The 13,857-nt window shown below is 47.6% G+C and overlaps 3 protein-coding genes across 5 annotated transcripts; 1 reads left to right on the forward strand and 2 right to left on the reverse strand.

Moving 5' to 3' along the window:
* Window positions 1–1,027: 1,027 nt before the first annotated feature.
* Window positions 1,028–3,494, forward strand: LOC123395558 (protein STRICTOSIDINE SYNTHASE-LIKE 10-like). The gene is made up of 3 exons (XM_045090572.1): window positions 1,028–1,415; window positions 1,532–1,804; window positions 2,804–3,494. The coding sequence occupies exons 1-3, from the start codon at window positions 1,093–1,095 to the stop codon at window positions 3,330–3,332; spliced, it is 1,125 nt and encodes a 374-aa protein (XP_044946507.1). The 5' UTR covers window positions 1,028–1,092; the 3' UTR covers window positions 3,333–3,494.
* On the reverse strand, window positions 3,463–8,585 carry LOC123395557 (enolase 1, chloroplastic). Its single transcript, XM_045090571.1, has 7 exons — window positions 8,056–8,585; window positions 5,798–6,105; window positions 5,439–5,593; window positions 5,029–5,346; window positions 4,071–4,217; window positions 3,936–3,986; window positions 3,463–3,793 (listed from the first exon to the last, which is right to left on the reverse strand). Exons 1-7 carry the CDS (start codon window positions 8,442–8,444, stop codon window positions 3,728–3,730), a joined length of 1,434 nt encoding a protein of 477 aa, XP_044946506.1. The 5' UTR covers window positions 8,445–8,585; the 3' UTR covers window positions 3,463–3,727.
* A 620-nt stretch (window positions 8,586–9,205) lies between these two features.
* Window positions 9,206–13,633, reverse strand: LOC123395556 (heat shock factor-binding protein-like). 3 transcript variants are annotated; one of them, XM_045090569.1, is made up of 5 exons: window positions 13,515–13,633; window positions 10,818–10,871; window positions 10,407–10,430; window positions 10,276–10,318; window positions 9,206–9,536 (listed from the first exon to the last, which is right to left on the reverse strand). In XM_045090569.1, exons 2-5 carry the CDS (start codon window positions 10,863–10,865, stop codon window positions 9,412–9,414), a joined length of 240 nt encoding a protein of 79 aa, XP_044946504.1. In that variant the 5' UTR covers window positions 10,866–10,871; window positions 13,515–13,633; the 3' UTR covers window positions 9,206–9,411. The 3 variants fall into 3 exon arrangements, with proteins under 3 accessions (XP_044946504.1, XP_044946505.1, XP_044946503.1); XM_045090570.1 differs by lacking the exon at window positions 13,515–13,633 and adding an exon at window positions 12,305–13,429; XM_045090568.1 differs by lacking the exon at window positions 13,515–13,633 and adding an exon at window positions 11,710–11,840.
* Window positions 13,634–13,857: the final 224 nt, after the last annotated feature.

Genomic DNA, 13,857 nt, shown 5'->3' on the forward strand with positions numbered 1-13,857 from the left:
CAGCGGTCGGACGACCGAACCCAGTCGGACGTCCGAGCCGTTCCAACGTCTGGATGTCCAAACTCGTCCGAACGACCGACGTCTCGTGCCGACCAAGTCCTCCCGCCATAGCACCTGAAAGACCGACGCGCCCGAAAATTTGACGCCACCTCAACCGGGCCGAATCGTGAGACGTGCGAGACGCTCCGGACGTCTGGACCTTCCTGAGCCGTCGGACGACCAACGTCCTCCGGACGACGGGAACCCCCTGTGCACAACCGTGGCTTTGGCTTTGTATCTCTCTCCCACTTACCCTTTCGTGTCTAGCACTATATAAACTCCACCCCCACCTTCTTTTTAGGGTTAGCTAAGCTTATGCATATCTTTTGTTCAGCATAGCCCCATCTACTACCTCCTTCCATGGAGATGCCTCCATGTGAGAAGATCACATAGTGAATGCCAAGGTCCCTTAAGAGGAAAGATCCCCTAATGTGGATTCAAGGCCCCATCTCCCTACGGGATTTGGGACGAACTCTACCATCTACCTTATTTTTTCTTTGTTGTTCAAATACCCTTGTGGATCTTGTGTGTGGTGAATCTAGTGGATGTGTGATTGTACTTGTTTTTAAATGTTTCCCTTATGATTTCTCCTCATTCTTTTCCGTGTTCTTCGTATTCTTGAGGAATCCCCTTCCAATTCGTGAAAGATCGGGGGTTTACTCCGTATCAATACCGTACTTTTGTGATAGAAAGGAGAGAGGTGATTTGCATGCATGTTTACTTTAGTTGACACGTGATGGGACCTATGAGGTGATTTAAGTCAAAAATACACGAAAGCTTCACATACAAATTACGTGCATGATCGTGGTGTCGTGTCACATACAAATTACACGCACCTATTCACACCATCACACACAGCGTCTACTAAAATCGGAGTTGCCTCGCCATTGACATAAAACATTAGCTTCTTTTGAAAGAATAATCCACATTGATATAAATTGGTATAAGACACCAGGAAGCAGCTCGCTGCATCCACCTGCTTGTCAATTACTACAGCCCTGCGGCCTACCAGAAGGCTGGAGAAAGCCCTGACAGCTTTCTATAAGAAGGCATATGCCGCTGCTTCTCAGATTAATGGACACGGCGGAGGCCAGGCATTGTCGCTCTGCCACCTTGCTCATGTCCTTCCTCTCCCTCGCACTTGTCATATGGCTACCTCCAATGGCGGCCGCCACCCAGGAGATGAAGTCTATCTACGCCGGCTCGAGGGTCATACCGGTGCGGCTGGGCCGGCCGGCGTTCGGCCCGGAGAGCATCGTCTTTGACCACCGCGGCGGCGGCCCGTACACCGGCGTTTCCAACGGCCGCGTCCTTCGGTGGAGGGGCAACCGCCGCCACCACGGCTGGACCGAGTTCGCCCACAACTACAAGCACAAGTGAGTGATCGATCGATCAGCGGACCATGCACAACCTTGGCACAGCACGATCGTGAGCTAACCGAACACGTACGTACGTCCCGCCATGGATGGGCGCGTGCATGCCTTGCCTGCAGGACGGTGGCGGAGTGTGCGGCGAAGAAGAAGCTGGTGGAGCCGGAGAGCGCGTGCGGGCGGCCGCTGGGCCTGCAGTTCCACCACGCGTCCGGCGACATGTACATCGCCGACGCGTACCTTGGGCTGATGAGGGTGGGGCGGTGCGGCGGGCTAGCGGAGGTGGTTGCCACGGAGACCGGCGGCGTGCCCTTCAACTTCCTCAACGGGGTCGACGTCGACCAGGAGACCGGCGACGTCTACTTCACGGACAGCAGCACCGTCTACCCACGGAGGTACGTACGTAATAAAACGAGCATGTGACCGAATTCGATATACTACAGTGCATGTTGGTGATGATCGAGTTGACAACACAGCCTCGAACAATTCGCACGCTAATTCCGAACGGGTAAAGTGAAACTGGATTTTATATATCTGAGAAAAGCCAGCAGGTATACATTCTTCTTTGTATGAACTGGATGGCACGGACGATTCCATGGCTTAAAACAAGTGGAGAACCGCGGCTTAAGCTTATAACTAGTACTACTATAAAACCGTGGTCGATTCGTTTGGAACAACTGCTGACAAAGCTTGAAAAACTCACTAGCAAAAGTTGTTACGCGCCCGTCCTGCACTTGACGGATTAGTACCCCTAAGATGAAGCATGACAGTCCATCTGTCTAGGCAAAACTCCAACTCTCCATATATATGGTGGACATTAATTCATAGCTATCCCCAATCTAACATGACGACTTGACGAGCATATCCACCGCTCTGGCAGAAGCAACACCACGCTCGGTAGCCCCTATTAATACCACCGCATCCACACGCACAACATTCTTTTAGCAGCACTAGTTAGTTCTTGAAAGCGACAGAGAAAATACAGATTATAAACCTGTGCCATACTGCAATGTCCCCTGAATTTGAGGGAGGTGGTAGGGTTAATTAGTACTGCTCGTCAAACCGCAAAAAAATAAAATAAAAAATACTGCTCGTCGGTCTCGACTGATCGAGATCACGCCACCAGACAGCAGCAACGTAAATACTCCTGCTGCTGCTAGTACTACCAGTACTGCTCTACGGCTGCTACCAAGCTGCTCAGCGGGGTTAAAGCCCTGTCGGGGAAGAGGCAGAAGATCGCCACAGTAGTAGCCAGCCCTCACGTGGAGGAGCAGTACTAGATGAGCTTGACGATAATGGATTCACGCGCATTGATAACCGGTCAGAAGCCGCGGTGCATGCAGCTCCTGCTTCTCTCTAATCTAATCATATGGATGTGTTGTTTGTGGCTGCAGCGAGTACATGATGGTGGTGCTGACCGGCGACGCGACGGGGCGGCTGATGAGGTACGACCCGCGGACGGGCAACGTCACCGTGCTCAGGTCGGGCCTGGCCTTCCCCAACGGCGTCGCCGTCAGCGCCGACCGGACGCACCTCGTCGTGGCGGAGACGTCGTCGTGCAGGCTGCTCCGGCACTGGCTGCGCGGGCCCGCGGCGGGGACGACGGAGGTGCTCGCCGACCTGCCGGGGTACCCGGACAACGTGCGCCCCGACGGAGGCGGCCGGGGCGGGTACTGGGTGGGCATGAACCGGGACAAGCAGTGGGCGGAGAGCGGGACCACGGCCAACTCCATGAGCGCCGTCAGGGTCGTCGTCGACGGGGGCGCCACCACCAACGGCACGGTGGCCGAGGCGCTGCGCGGGTTCGGCGACGCCACGGTGAGCGAGGTGGTGGAGCGTAACGGGTCGCTGTGGATCGGCTCCGTCGACACGCCCTACGTCCGCCTGTTCAAGCTCGCGTCTCTACCTCAATGCGGTGGGTAAGCATTGCATCGCAGTTCATGTCATCTGAGAGACTGTGGGCGGGCTCCGTTCAACTTGTGTAGTAGCAGTACAGTCGTGCGTCCTGTACCCCATGTTGCCAGCTGCATGTTGTAACCCTGGCAAGAAGCAATAACCAATCTAATCATCTCTGTTGCTCGTCAAGGAAAATGTTACAATAGCTCGAGGTACAAATGCAGATAATAATGCCGTCCATCTGCGGTAAAATAAAGGCTGCAAAATTTGGGGTGCGCCGCGGCACTCGTACAAGAGGGAAGATGTCATGAATTTATACGGTCAGTGCCTTATTTCTAATCGACGGACGTACACAGTACACCACTGACGCCGCTGTCGAAACTTTTACCGTTCTGGTCAAAGCGGTCTGTAATTCTGGTTTCTCATGGAGACCTGAACGCTTCGCCGGCGTACCGCACGCTGCCGAGCTCCTCTTCAATCCGCACAAGCTGCATCAAATAATAACATATTTAGGGAGGAAACAAAAAATAAACTAAATCAAAGTAGTAATGTTACAACCCAAAGCATAATCAGTTGGAAATTTACTGTTCGGACAGTAAATACTTGACAGACAGGAACAAGCATATTCACCTGGTTGTATTTGGCCAGTCTCTCGCTTCTGCACGGAGCTCCGGTTTTGATCTGAAACGTACCAATAAGATGTCACCTGATGAACACGGATAGAACTACTGCTGTACCACGATTACAATGTCTGGTGGCCCTTACCTGTCCACTCGCTAAACCAACGGCTAGATCCGCGATGAAATTGTCTTCTGTTTCACCACTCCTGTGGCTGACCATCACGCCCCAACCAGCAGCTTTTGAATCCAGAGCAGCTTGGATTGATTCTGTGACCGTGCCGATCTGATTAACCTGAAAAGACACACGAAATTGAATGACCCATGTTTCTCTTCAGCAGCACAAGGCTTATCACGGCTTACTAGTGTTCAGTATTACTCCCTCCGTTTCGAAATATAAACCCTTTTAGAGATTTCAACACGGACTACATACGAATGTATATATAGACATATTTTAGAGTGCAGATTCACTCATTTTGCTCCTTATGTAGTCCGTACTGAAATCTCTAAAAGGGCTTATATTTTGGAACAGAGGGTGTAGAAGGGAGCTGGAAATTTGGTTGCAGGCACTGGTTTATATTACAACTCCCAAGTCATTGTTGGTTATTATAACAACAAAGAAACTATGTACTCCCTCTGTAACGAACTATAAGAGCATTCAGATCACTATTTTAGTGATCTAAACGCCCTTATATTTCTTTACGGAGGGAGTAGTAATTAACATGTTCTCCCTCCGTCCCAAAATAAGTGTCGCAGATTTAGTACTAAACTAGTACAAATTTTGTACCAGTCAAACGACACTTATTTTGGGACAGAGGGAGTATGTGGCAAATATCACTGAAAGGTTGCCACAATCTATATCAGCTATGTTTAGCAAATACTCCCTCCGTTCCTAAATATAAGTCTTTATAGAGGTTTCACTAGAGGGGTACATACGAAGCAAAATGAGTGAATCTATACTCTAAAGTATGTCTATATACATCCGTATGTAGTCTTTTAGTGAAACCTCTAAAAGGACTTATATTTAGGAACAGAGGAAGTACAAGGAATGAATACCGCTGGTCCATTGTAGAAGAGCATGCCTGAAATATACAGTAAAGGTTTACCTTAAGCAACAGAGCATTGCAGGCCTTCTTGTCAATAGCTTCCACTATACGTTTTGGGTTTGTGACAAGCAAATCATCCCCGACAATTTGGATATCAACTGAGGATTGCAACGAAGCCCATGAGCTCCAATCATCTTGATCAAAAGGATCCTCGATTGATACAATAGGGAAATCCTTCACAAATTCTTTGTACAGGTCACAGAGAGACTGGGCCGAAAGAACATGAGCTCCATTATTAGGCTGGTTCTTAAAGTTCAAATCATAGCTTCCATCCTTCATAAGGAATTCTGATGCTGCAACATCCATTCCGATTTTAATCTGCAACATGATGTTTTTCTCAGTTTTATAAATTGAAAGAGGAAGGAGTGATCGAGAAGGTGACCAGAAAAATAAGAAAAATGGCAACACGCCTTTCCAGTGTAGCCAGCCTTCTCAATGGCATCCATAAGCAAAACAAGGCCCTCCCTGTTGTCTTGAACGTTAGGAGCAAAACCACCTTCATCTCCAACATTGCATGCATCTTGACCGTATTTCGCCTTAATGATGCCCTTAAGAACATGGTAAACTGTAAAGTGGACGAGCGAAGCAGACAACTCCCAGTGAGGATTAAAGATGGAACAGGCACACACAAAAAACTGAACAGAAGTCTAGAAGAAACAGCCCCCAAATAAATGCTTTGCTGGGTAATCGTAATAATTTACAAGTCACAACCAAGATGAAATGCACCAAGAGGTAAAACAGTGTAGGTGAAGAAAATACAATAAATTACCTTCACTGCCCATACGAAGAGCCTCGGCAAATGAAGTTGCCCCCACAGGTAAAAGCATGAATTCCTGCATAGCCAGATTATTACCAGCATGGCTACCTCCGTTTATTACATTGAAAGCTGGGACAGGCATGACAAGCTCCTTGGTGCCTGACAGCTCCTGAATATGTTTATATAGAGGAACTCCTTTTGCAGAAGCGCCAGCCCTGCATACGCTTAAAGAGACTCCAAGAATAGCATTGGCACCCAACTGTGATTTGTTTTCGGTTCCATCGATGTCAAGCATGATCGCATCAACATCTTTCTGGTTCCTGACAAAATGACAAATGGAGTTTGCATTACAATTAGATGTCAAGCACAGAGAACGAATGATAAGAGTAAATTGACAGGACCTCAGCTATTTGGATGCAAGCTAACAAAGGTAATAGCACATTTTATGTTAGTTGGCATGCCTTTCAACCCTAATAAGGTTTTATCACTTTGGAAGTGGTGGAATCACATGGTTCCCTCCCCCGTTCTGTACTGCATGATTCCAAGTAATCCATGTAATTTCATCCTTCGCAGATTTAGGGAATCAAGCCAGACAGAAACTGTGGTTAGGTATATCCAAAAATCTTCAGTGTTCAGCACTAGAACTAGATGTTAGTAATTTTGTAATATGCACTTAATGTGCCTACCATAGTTCTTCTGTCCCTTCAGATGAGCCATGCTCCACATATTGTACAATTAGTATCCCAACAAAAATTCTAAATGAGACAAAGTTGAGAACTACCATGCCATCCATTAGAAAAGTGCACTGAGATTGCTGAAGCTAGAAGTTTACCAGTCCCACTACAAATCCATACTAATCAGGAAAGCAAATGCAAAAGTTTAGCTAACATGGGACATGGCAGGCAGTACAACTGTAACCATGCAGTGGCTACTACAACCAATTAGAAAAAAGTAGATTCTTCTTGAGAAAGAGCTCAATCCATTTGATTTCCTTGCATATTGATCACCAATTCATCATCATGCCGAGCCTACTGCCACATCGCCACAACCAGAAAAACAGTTAGAGTTTATGTGACCAAGTGCGCGATTACTCTTGCATGATTATCATCATCATGGACACATAAAAGATACACCCTGTCCAGCAGTACTTACAAACTACACTTCACATTTAGGAAGAAGTGTTCCATAGTGGAAACTTCAGTGATCACAGCTAGATCAGTACAAATCTAAGAAGCCACCAAATTGATATGCTAGCAAAGGCCAACATCATTATGGATATCAACTAGCTTAAAGAGAGCTTCACAGAAACTGATGGCCATTCTAAACAACTGGTTGCAAGGATATAACTAGTTTTCAGTACTACCTTGTTTTAAGAAGCATGGATCTTGTCTCTTGGAGGTTTGAATTTATATATATATCTCTTTCGTTCTCCCAGGACCTAAGTAAGCTGTCTACTTTTGACAGTTTTATTTGTACAGGATTTTACCATTTTGTACGCATTTTATATTAACATACATATTTCCTTTTTCCTTTTGGGGACCTAACATGAATATTCAGTAGAGCCCTCCCCTCCCTTGTCGCTGTTCATAGAAGGATCACTATCACTTACTAAAGTACTCCCTCCGTTCTTTTTTATATAAGACGTTTTGGACACCTGACATTGAACTGTTTTGTGCTATGTCTGAATTGTCTAAACGTCTTATAGAAGGGAACAGAGGAAGTACTAAAAAGAGCAAACATGAAGTTTAGGATAAGACGGTTGGTCAGTGGCAACAGCAGCAGGATTTGAACCAAATATCATAACTAGCATAGCAAGAATAGCAAGCTCATAAATAAACATGAACAACAGTCAGATGTTTAAAGTTCACAGAGTATGCATACAAAGCCCAGAAGCAACTGCCATAAGTTTTTTCATTACCTAAACGCTACTCCACCAGTATGAAACACTAATGAGCAACCCGATTCTCACTAAACGTGGACAAACACCCGATCACATCAATCTCAGTACATTGTACATCTAGTTGAAAATCAATAGTTATCACCACGGCCAGAAGATGATGAATCTACAGCAAGTGCACAACACCATGTTTCCCCGCCCAACTACCATAGCCACATTACTCAAACAAACAAATACTACCCGTGTATACTGGTTGTAAATTGTAATAACATCTTATATTATTAAATGACTACCGGAGCCAAGGGTGATCGGATCCAGCATTTTTCCGAGACTATCTTGAGATTTTGTTTCTGAAGTCTTAACCGATGCTCACCTGACGTCGACGCCGACGAGCTTGGGCGCGATGACCTCGTTGATGTTGCGAACGGCGGTGAGCACGCCCTTCCCTCCGTAGACCGACTTGTCCCCGTCGCGGAGCTCGAGGGCCTCGTAGATCCCCGTGGAGGCCCCGCTGGGGACGGCGGAGCGGTGGAGGCTGCCGTCGCCGGCGACGAGGTCGACCTCGACGGTGGGGTTGCCGCGGCTGTCCACGATCTGGCGCGCGCGGATCGACCGCACGGCCTCGGCCCCGACGGCCTTCGAGGAGGTAGCCGCGGACGCGGAGACCGCCGCGCGGACGGAGACGACGGGGCGGCCCCAGCCGCGGCGCGGGGTGGCGGCGGGCAGGAGGGGCTTGGAGGGGAGGAGGAGCTGGTGGGCCATTCTGAGAGGTTGGCGGGGGGCGGAGGCGCCGAGGCCGGGTCTTATTGTATCGTGGCGGCGGCGGAGGCGGAAGCGGGGCGTGGGGGAGGTCGTCGTGTTCGTTGGGCGGAGGCGGCGAGGTGGGACGTCGAGGGTGTTTTATTTCTCGGGAATAAAAATTTTGAAGGAGGCGGGGTTGGTGGAGGCGGCGAAGCGGAGGTGGCAATTGGGGCCCAGGTGTCGGCGAGTCGTCAGTTGCGTTGGCTCGTCTTTTGCCTCCTGGCCGGGCGCTTTGGCCTTTGGGGGTTGGCGCCGTAGTGGTGGTGACGGCCGGTGGGAGACGGGAAGGGCGACGCGACGCGAGTTCGTCGTGTCATGCGGCCGGTGGAGCGCGTGCTCGTGCCGTCGGGCGTACTGGCCGGAGTTGGTCGGATGCAGGGAAGGGTTCAGTACGCAAGGGCGGCGCTCAGACTCGTGGCGTGACACAGAAAAATGTGACCCTTGTAGATGTACTGTCACGTGATGAAACATGCTTGCATGCCAAATGGGTTCTGGCACCGTCCAACAGAATCAGTGAATCAGGCAAGAATTGCCACGCTTTGCAGCCATCCGAGGGAAAATTATCCTGTTCGGTAGGATCGAAAACAAACCAAGGAACACTGAATTAACGCGCTCACTCCTAAAGAGAGTGTGTCACATAAAAATTGCATAGCGGTCGAAACATCGTCTGGCTATTGCAGCAACAGCTATGAACAGACAAACCAACAGTACGAGAATGATCATAGGGAAACAACCTATCAACTGATAATGGTGTCTGGGCTCTGGAAGTCTGGAGACCTGAAGCTCCAGTGACAGCAATAGGTAGCACACTCGGTAGTACAAGAGCTATGGTCCATGGGAAAACATCATCAGATACACATGAATGCCGAAACTTCTGTCAGATAGCCACCAAGTCTTTACAACCAAATCTCATATGCCTACATCTGAGTTACGCGGATTCGGCAGGCTTTGCCTCGTCGGGCTTCTTGACAGGTACGTCGGTGGTGCCCATCTCAGCTTTGAGATCGTTGACGCTCTGCTCCAGCTCGTCGATCTTGGTTCCCATTTCATCTAGTGCAATGTAGTTAAAGAAAAAAAGAATATGGCAGCCCACAAGCATGTGTACAACTCATGCAACAATCAACTTGGCTCAAATTTGATGCACTCAAACTGGGATAAATTTTGCAGAAAAAAAAAAGAGTTGTTTCTGATGTCAATATGATAGAAATAGGTACTTCGATTATTATTTTTATGCTTGTGAAAATATTGTCGCTAGCCTAGCACAGATGTATGAAGAACCTTGGTACATTATCAACTTATGAAGTACGGACTATAACGTTGCGCTACGCACAGGAATGGCTGAGCAATCAGACAAAAGGTTGCAATCTTACAAACAAAATCAGACCTAAGGCATGCCAAACTGGAGTATACCGCTTCTAGTTTTGTTGGTGAGCACTGTAACAGCAGCATATAGATTTCTGAAAACGACAATATGTTTCCAATTTCCATGTTTACTGGTGTGTGATATATTGATACATCATACATGCATGTATATTTGGTGTGTTTCTGTTAATATTAAAAAGTTGATAAACGTTACAAGTTTCCAAACACGAACTAGTAAAGAAGCGCATAACATTGTAGAATACAAATGTTTTATATATATATCAGCATCATAAATGCATATGGCATCATAATAACCTGACATCAGATATACTAGAATATAAACTGTGTGATGGCATAAGATACTGATCCAATGTGGCCATGAAAAAAATGATTGTAGTAGAAAGAAATGATATTCCGCAAATAAGGATATTCTTTGACACGATGTTCTGGGACATAGACTCAAACCTTGTTTGCTGAAATCCATCATCAGGTTAATGAGTGTAAAGTGTTTGTAAAGATTCAAGTGCATATATTAACAAAAACATATTCAAAGGGACTCACCATCTGACCGAGGAGGTTTTGCACCTGAAATAGAAAGCATAACATCAGTACAAAGTTAAAATTATTAATTACTGCTAAACAAAGGGATCCACCTCTGGTTCCTCAAAGGCAAAATAGGATTTCTTCAGCAGTTGGAAACAACTACATAACTTGAATGTTAACCTCACCATCTACTACAACAATGCTACGCCGATGTTTTTCAGCTTACTAGTTAAAATAGCAACTACTTTCAGTACTGCTAGAATAAGCAAACAATCCAATTTGATGCATAAAGAATACACAACGTCATCAAAGATAGTTTAGGTCTTATGTTAAGCCAATTATTCTACCACAAGACAGGTGAAATATTATTAATGTGAACGGTGTGCCTACAATGCTATGATGCTACAAGTGTATAACATCAGTACTTACAAATGCTGTCATGTCTGTTGGGTTCTGCGATGAGGGCTCTGAATCCATATTAGCCTGGAAAAACAGGTTCAGCACATGAGTTAATACTAATGATACTATACAGACGAACCACATATAGTGAAATTAAATGACTAATGCGTCAGCATATTAACTCATAATGGGTGAGATAGCAGAGTTTTAAATAGTACTAGCTCAATACCCATGCGTTGCAACGGGGTCAACTTTATTCTATTGGTTCAACATAGGAAAATTTTAATTGGGTTGAGATTGAGATATGTTGTGGGAAGGGAATCCATAGGCAAAGGTAAGGAAAGAAATTATGTGATTGATATTGTGTACATACAACTAGGGGATTTCTTTCCCCAGAAATGAGGATGTGGGGTCGGTTTGGAAAATAATAATTAGGGTTATCGCATGGTTTCGAAAAAAATCGATGGGAGGGGGGGGCATGTATCGATGGGAGGGGTGGAAGCGATGGAAACGGAACCAACAAACTCTACTTTAATAGTATAGATTAGCAAGGTATTACATTCGATGCCAATAAAGGCATGCTGAAAGAATTATTTGAAGTATCTTGACAGAGGTACGTATGATAGTATGAAAAGGTAAAAGCTAGAGTGGAATATTAGTTCATATCAACAAATGAGAAACAGTTTTAATGTTGGAATTTATTCATAGCAGCCTAATTCTCAAGGAGAAGTACACATGCGAAAAGGTAACAAGGAAAAGATAGGTACACTAAGAACTCCATCATCAATTGCTTGACCAAAAATTGAGCATCCTATCCTATTTTCCTTAACTAACCACTCTACTTAGTCTATTGTATTAGTACAATGGAAAGTCTATTGTATTAGTACAACTTCCATATGACGTAGACTGGACATTTTACTACCTTAAAGTTGTACTGTTGTACAATAGGGAGACAAACAAGAAAATAGTACACCATTGAAGGCTTGTAGGCAAGCTTTATGAATCACTCTTTAGTCTCCTAGTTTCCATTTGCCCCTCCATTCATTCTCATCAAGATCATGCCCTGGGAGTTCTTGGTCACTGCTCACGCTTCTAGTTTCATCAGCCCTCTTACTACTGCGCATGATACTTGCCATTTCCTGTATCGTGCAGGAAGTGCTCCGCCTCATCCTATCAATGAGGACCTCAAGTTGGTCCCTCAGGCCATGCCTTGTCAGCCTATCCCTCAAGACCTCACAAGTAGCCTGGTAGGGTGGGATACCTTCATCCACCATCATCACAAAATAGCTGCAGGCTTCCTCTAATCTTCCCTTCTTGCAAGATAACCCATGGATCATGACAGCATAAGTTGCTGCGCCTGGGTGAAAGCCACGCATTTCCATCCCATCCCAAACCTCGACAGCTTTATCAATCCTTCCTACACCAATCAACATTTTTAGCAACATGTTGTAAGAATGACGGTCTGGCACACACAAGCCTTTATCCATTCTTGCAATAAGCCTCAAAGCCTTGTTCACCTCATTCTTCTTACAATGTGCATTAAGCAGTGTGTTGTAGGTCCAAACATCAGGCTTTTCCCCTCGCGTGATGACCTCACCAAGGATATTATAAGCCTCCTCAATCTCTCCCAGTTCACACAATAACCGAATTATAGCATTATATGTGAATACATTTGGTGTGAGATCATGCATGAGCATCCTATCTAGCACACGAAGAGCGTCCCGAGCATCCTTGGATGCACAGGCAGCACGAAGGAATGGACCATAAGTGGCAGCATCTGGAAGAAGTCCTCGGCTCTGTTGCATATCTTTCAGATGTTCCTGTGCACGTGCAATATCACCTCCGCGGCATAAGGCATCAATCAACGCATTGTAGGCAGGCACATCAGGCTCAACACCTCTCTCAACCATTTCATCAAATAACTTTTGCGCATTTTCTGGCTTTTCCACAACAGCCCACCCAGAGATCAGAATGGTGTAGGTCTTGGCTGAGACATCGAAATGAGTCCCCGGCTCTCTGAAGAAGAGCTCAGCATGATTTACAAGGCCATTATGGCACAAGGCGAATAGCAGCGAGTGGAAATCGGCCAGCGTTGGGTGGAAGCCGAACCCCGCCATGGAAGAGAACGCCCGGATCGCGTCATCCGGGAGAAGCGCCCGTGAGTACGCACGGAACAGCCGCGGGAAGAGGCCCCGCGAGAGCGCGGCCGGTGGGAGGTCAGACAGCAGCGAGCGCAGCAATGGGAAGAGCCGTGCACCAGCGAGCGAATTGGCCAGGATGAGGAGCGAATCCGGCAGGTGAAAGAACCCGGGCAGCCCCGCGGCAAAGAGGAAGAACCGGAGCGATGGCGCGGGAAGGTGGCGGCACCGGCGCAGCACCGCGGCCGCCGCGTCGGGGGTGATGCGCGGCGCGAAGCCGCGGAGCGCGGCGGGGAGGTCGTGGCGCGGGCCACGGAAGTCGCTGAGCACGCGGCTGAGCGTGCTCACGAGCCCTGGGTCGACGTCTGGGCCCGGATCTGGGGGCGGATCGCAGGGCGAGGCGGTGGAGAAGCGGGGGAGGGGGAGGGGGCGCCGGCTGCGGGGCGCGAGGCGGCGTGCCGCGGCGACCGATCTCGCGGCGGCTTGCATCGGTGAGGCTGTGGTGACAGCGGATTCGGGAGTAACGTAAGGATGCACGCGTGCTAGAAAGCAGTAGATGGATGTGAGAGCAGGGGGTGAAGGCGCTTACCGGGGAGGTTAGGGTCGCCGGGGGAAGGGGCGGAGGAAGAGGAGGTCGCCGCCGGCCTGTGGATTCGGAGGAGGTCGCGGTCGAAACGAAGGGAGGGGAGGGCCTGAATGGGGGTATTGAGACGGCCAGTCAGGAAACTTGGGCTAGAAAGACAATACGGAAGGGCTCCAATAAAAATATGTGGCCCTCCACCGGCGTCTAGTGGGCCGCTCCAGATTCTTTTTCTTCTTTTCCTTTCACTTTTTTCTACTTTATTTATATGAGGCCTTTTTAGTTCATAGCTAGAAAAATCATAAAAAATGCGATGACATGTACCTCAAATCCTATACCCCTCAAAAGAAAA

Source organism: Hordeum vulgare, chromosome 5H (assembly GCF_904849725.1).
Source record: "Hordeum vulgare subsp. vulgare chromosome 5H, MorexV3_pseudomolecules_assembly, whole genome shotgun sequence".
In the NCBI taxonomy this organism is placed as follows: domain Eukaryota; kingdom Viridiplantae; phylum Streptophyta; class Magnoliopsida; order Poales; family Poaceae; genus Hordeum; species Hordeum vulgare.

What these genes read in the sequence shown, in the direction of transcription:
- LOC123395557 (XM_045090571.1), bottom strand. Translation starts at nt 8,444, where the DNA reads ATGGCCCACCAGCTCCTCCTCCCCTCCAAGCCCCTCCTGCCCGCCGCC. An exon ending in AGGCTGGCTACACTGGAAAG is followed by an intron (nt 5,347 to 5,438) that starts GCGTGTTGCCAT and finishes ATCATGTTGCAG; the next exon opens with ATTAAAATCGGAATGGATGT. An exon ending in TTGGTTTAGCGAGTGGACAG is followed by an intron (nt 3,987 to 4,070) that starts GTAAGGGCCACC and finishes GGTACGTTTCAG; the next exon opens with ATCAAAACCGGAGCTCCGTG.
- LOC123395556 (XM_045090570.1), bottom strand. Translation starts at nt 13,414, where the DNA reads ATGCAAGCCGCCGCGAGATCGGTCGCCGCGGCACGCCGCCTCGCGCCC. An exon ending in CACATTGTAAGAAGAATGAG is followed by an intron (nt 10,872 to 12,304) that starts GTGAACAAGGCT and finishes CTGTTTTTCCAG; the next exon opens with GCTAATATGGATTCAGAGCC. An exon ending in CAACAGACATGACAGCATTT is followed by an intron (nt 10,431 to 10,817) that starts GTAAGTACTGAT and finishes TTTCTATTTCAG; the next exon opens with GTGCAAAACCTCCTCGGTCA.
- LOC123395558 (XM_045090572.1), top strand. Translation starts at nt 1,093, where the DNA reads ATGCCGCTGCTTCTCAGATTAATGGACACGGCGGAGGCCAGGCATTGT. An exon ending in GCCCACAACTACAAGCACAA is followed by an intron (nt 1,416 to 1,531) that starts GTGAGTGATCGA and finishes CCTTGCCTGCAG; the next exon opens with GACGGTGGCGGAGTGTGCGG. An exon ending in AGCACCGTCTACCCACGGAG is followed by an intron (nt 1,805 to 2,803) that starts GTACGTACGTAA and finishes TTGTGGCTGCAG; the next exon opens with CGAGTACATGATGGTGGTGC.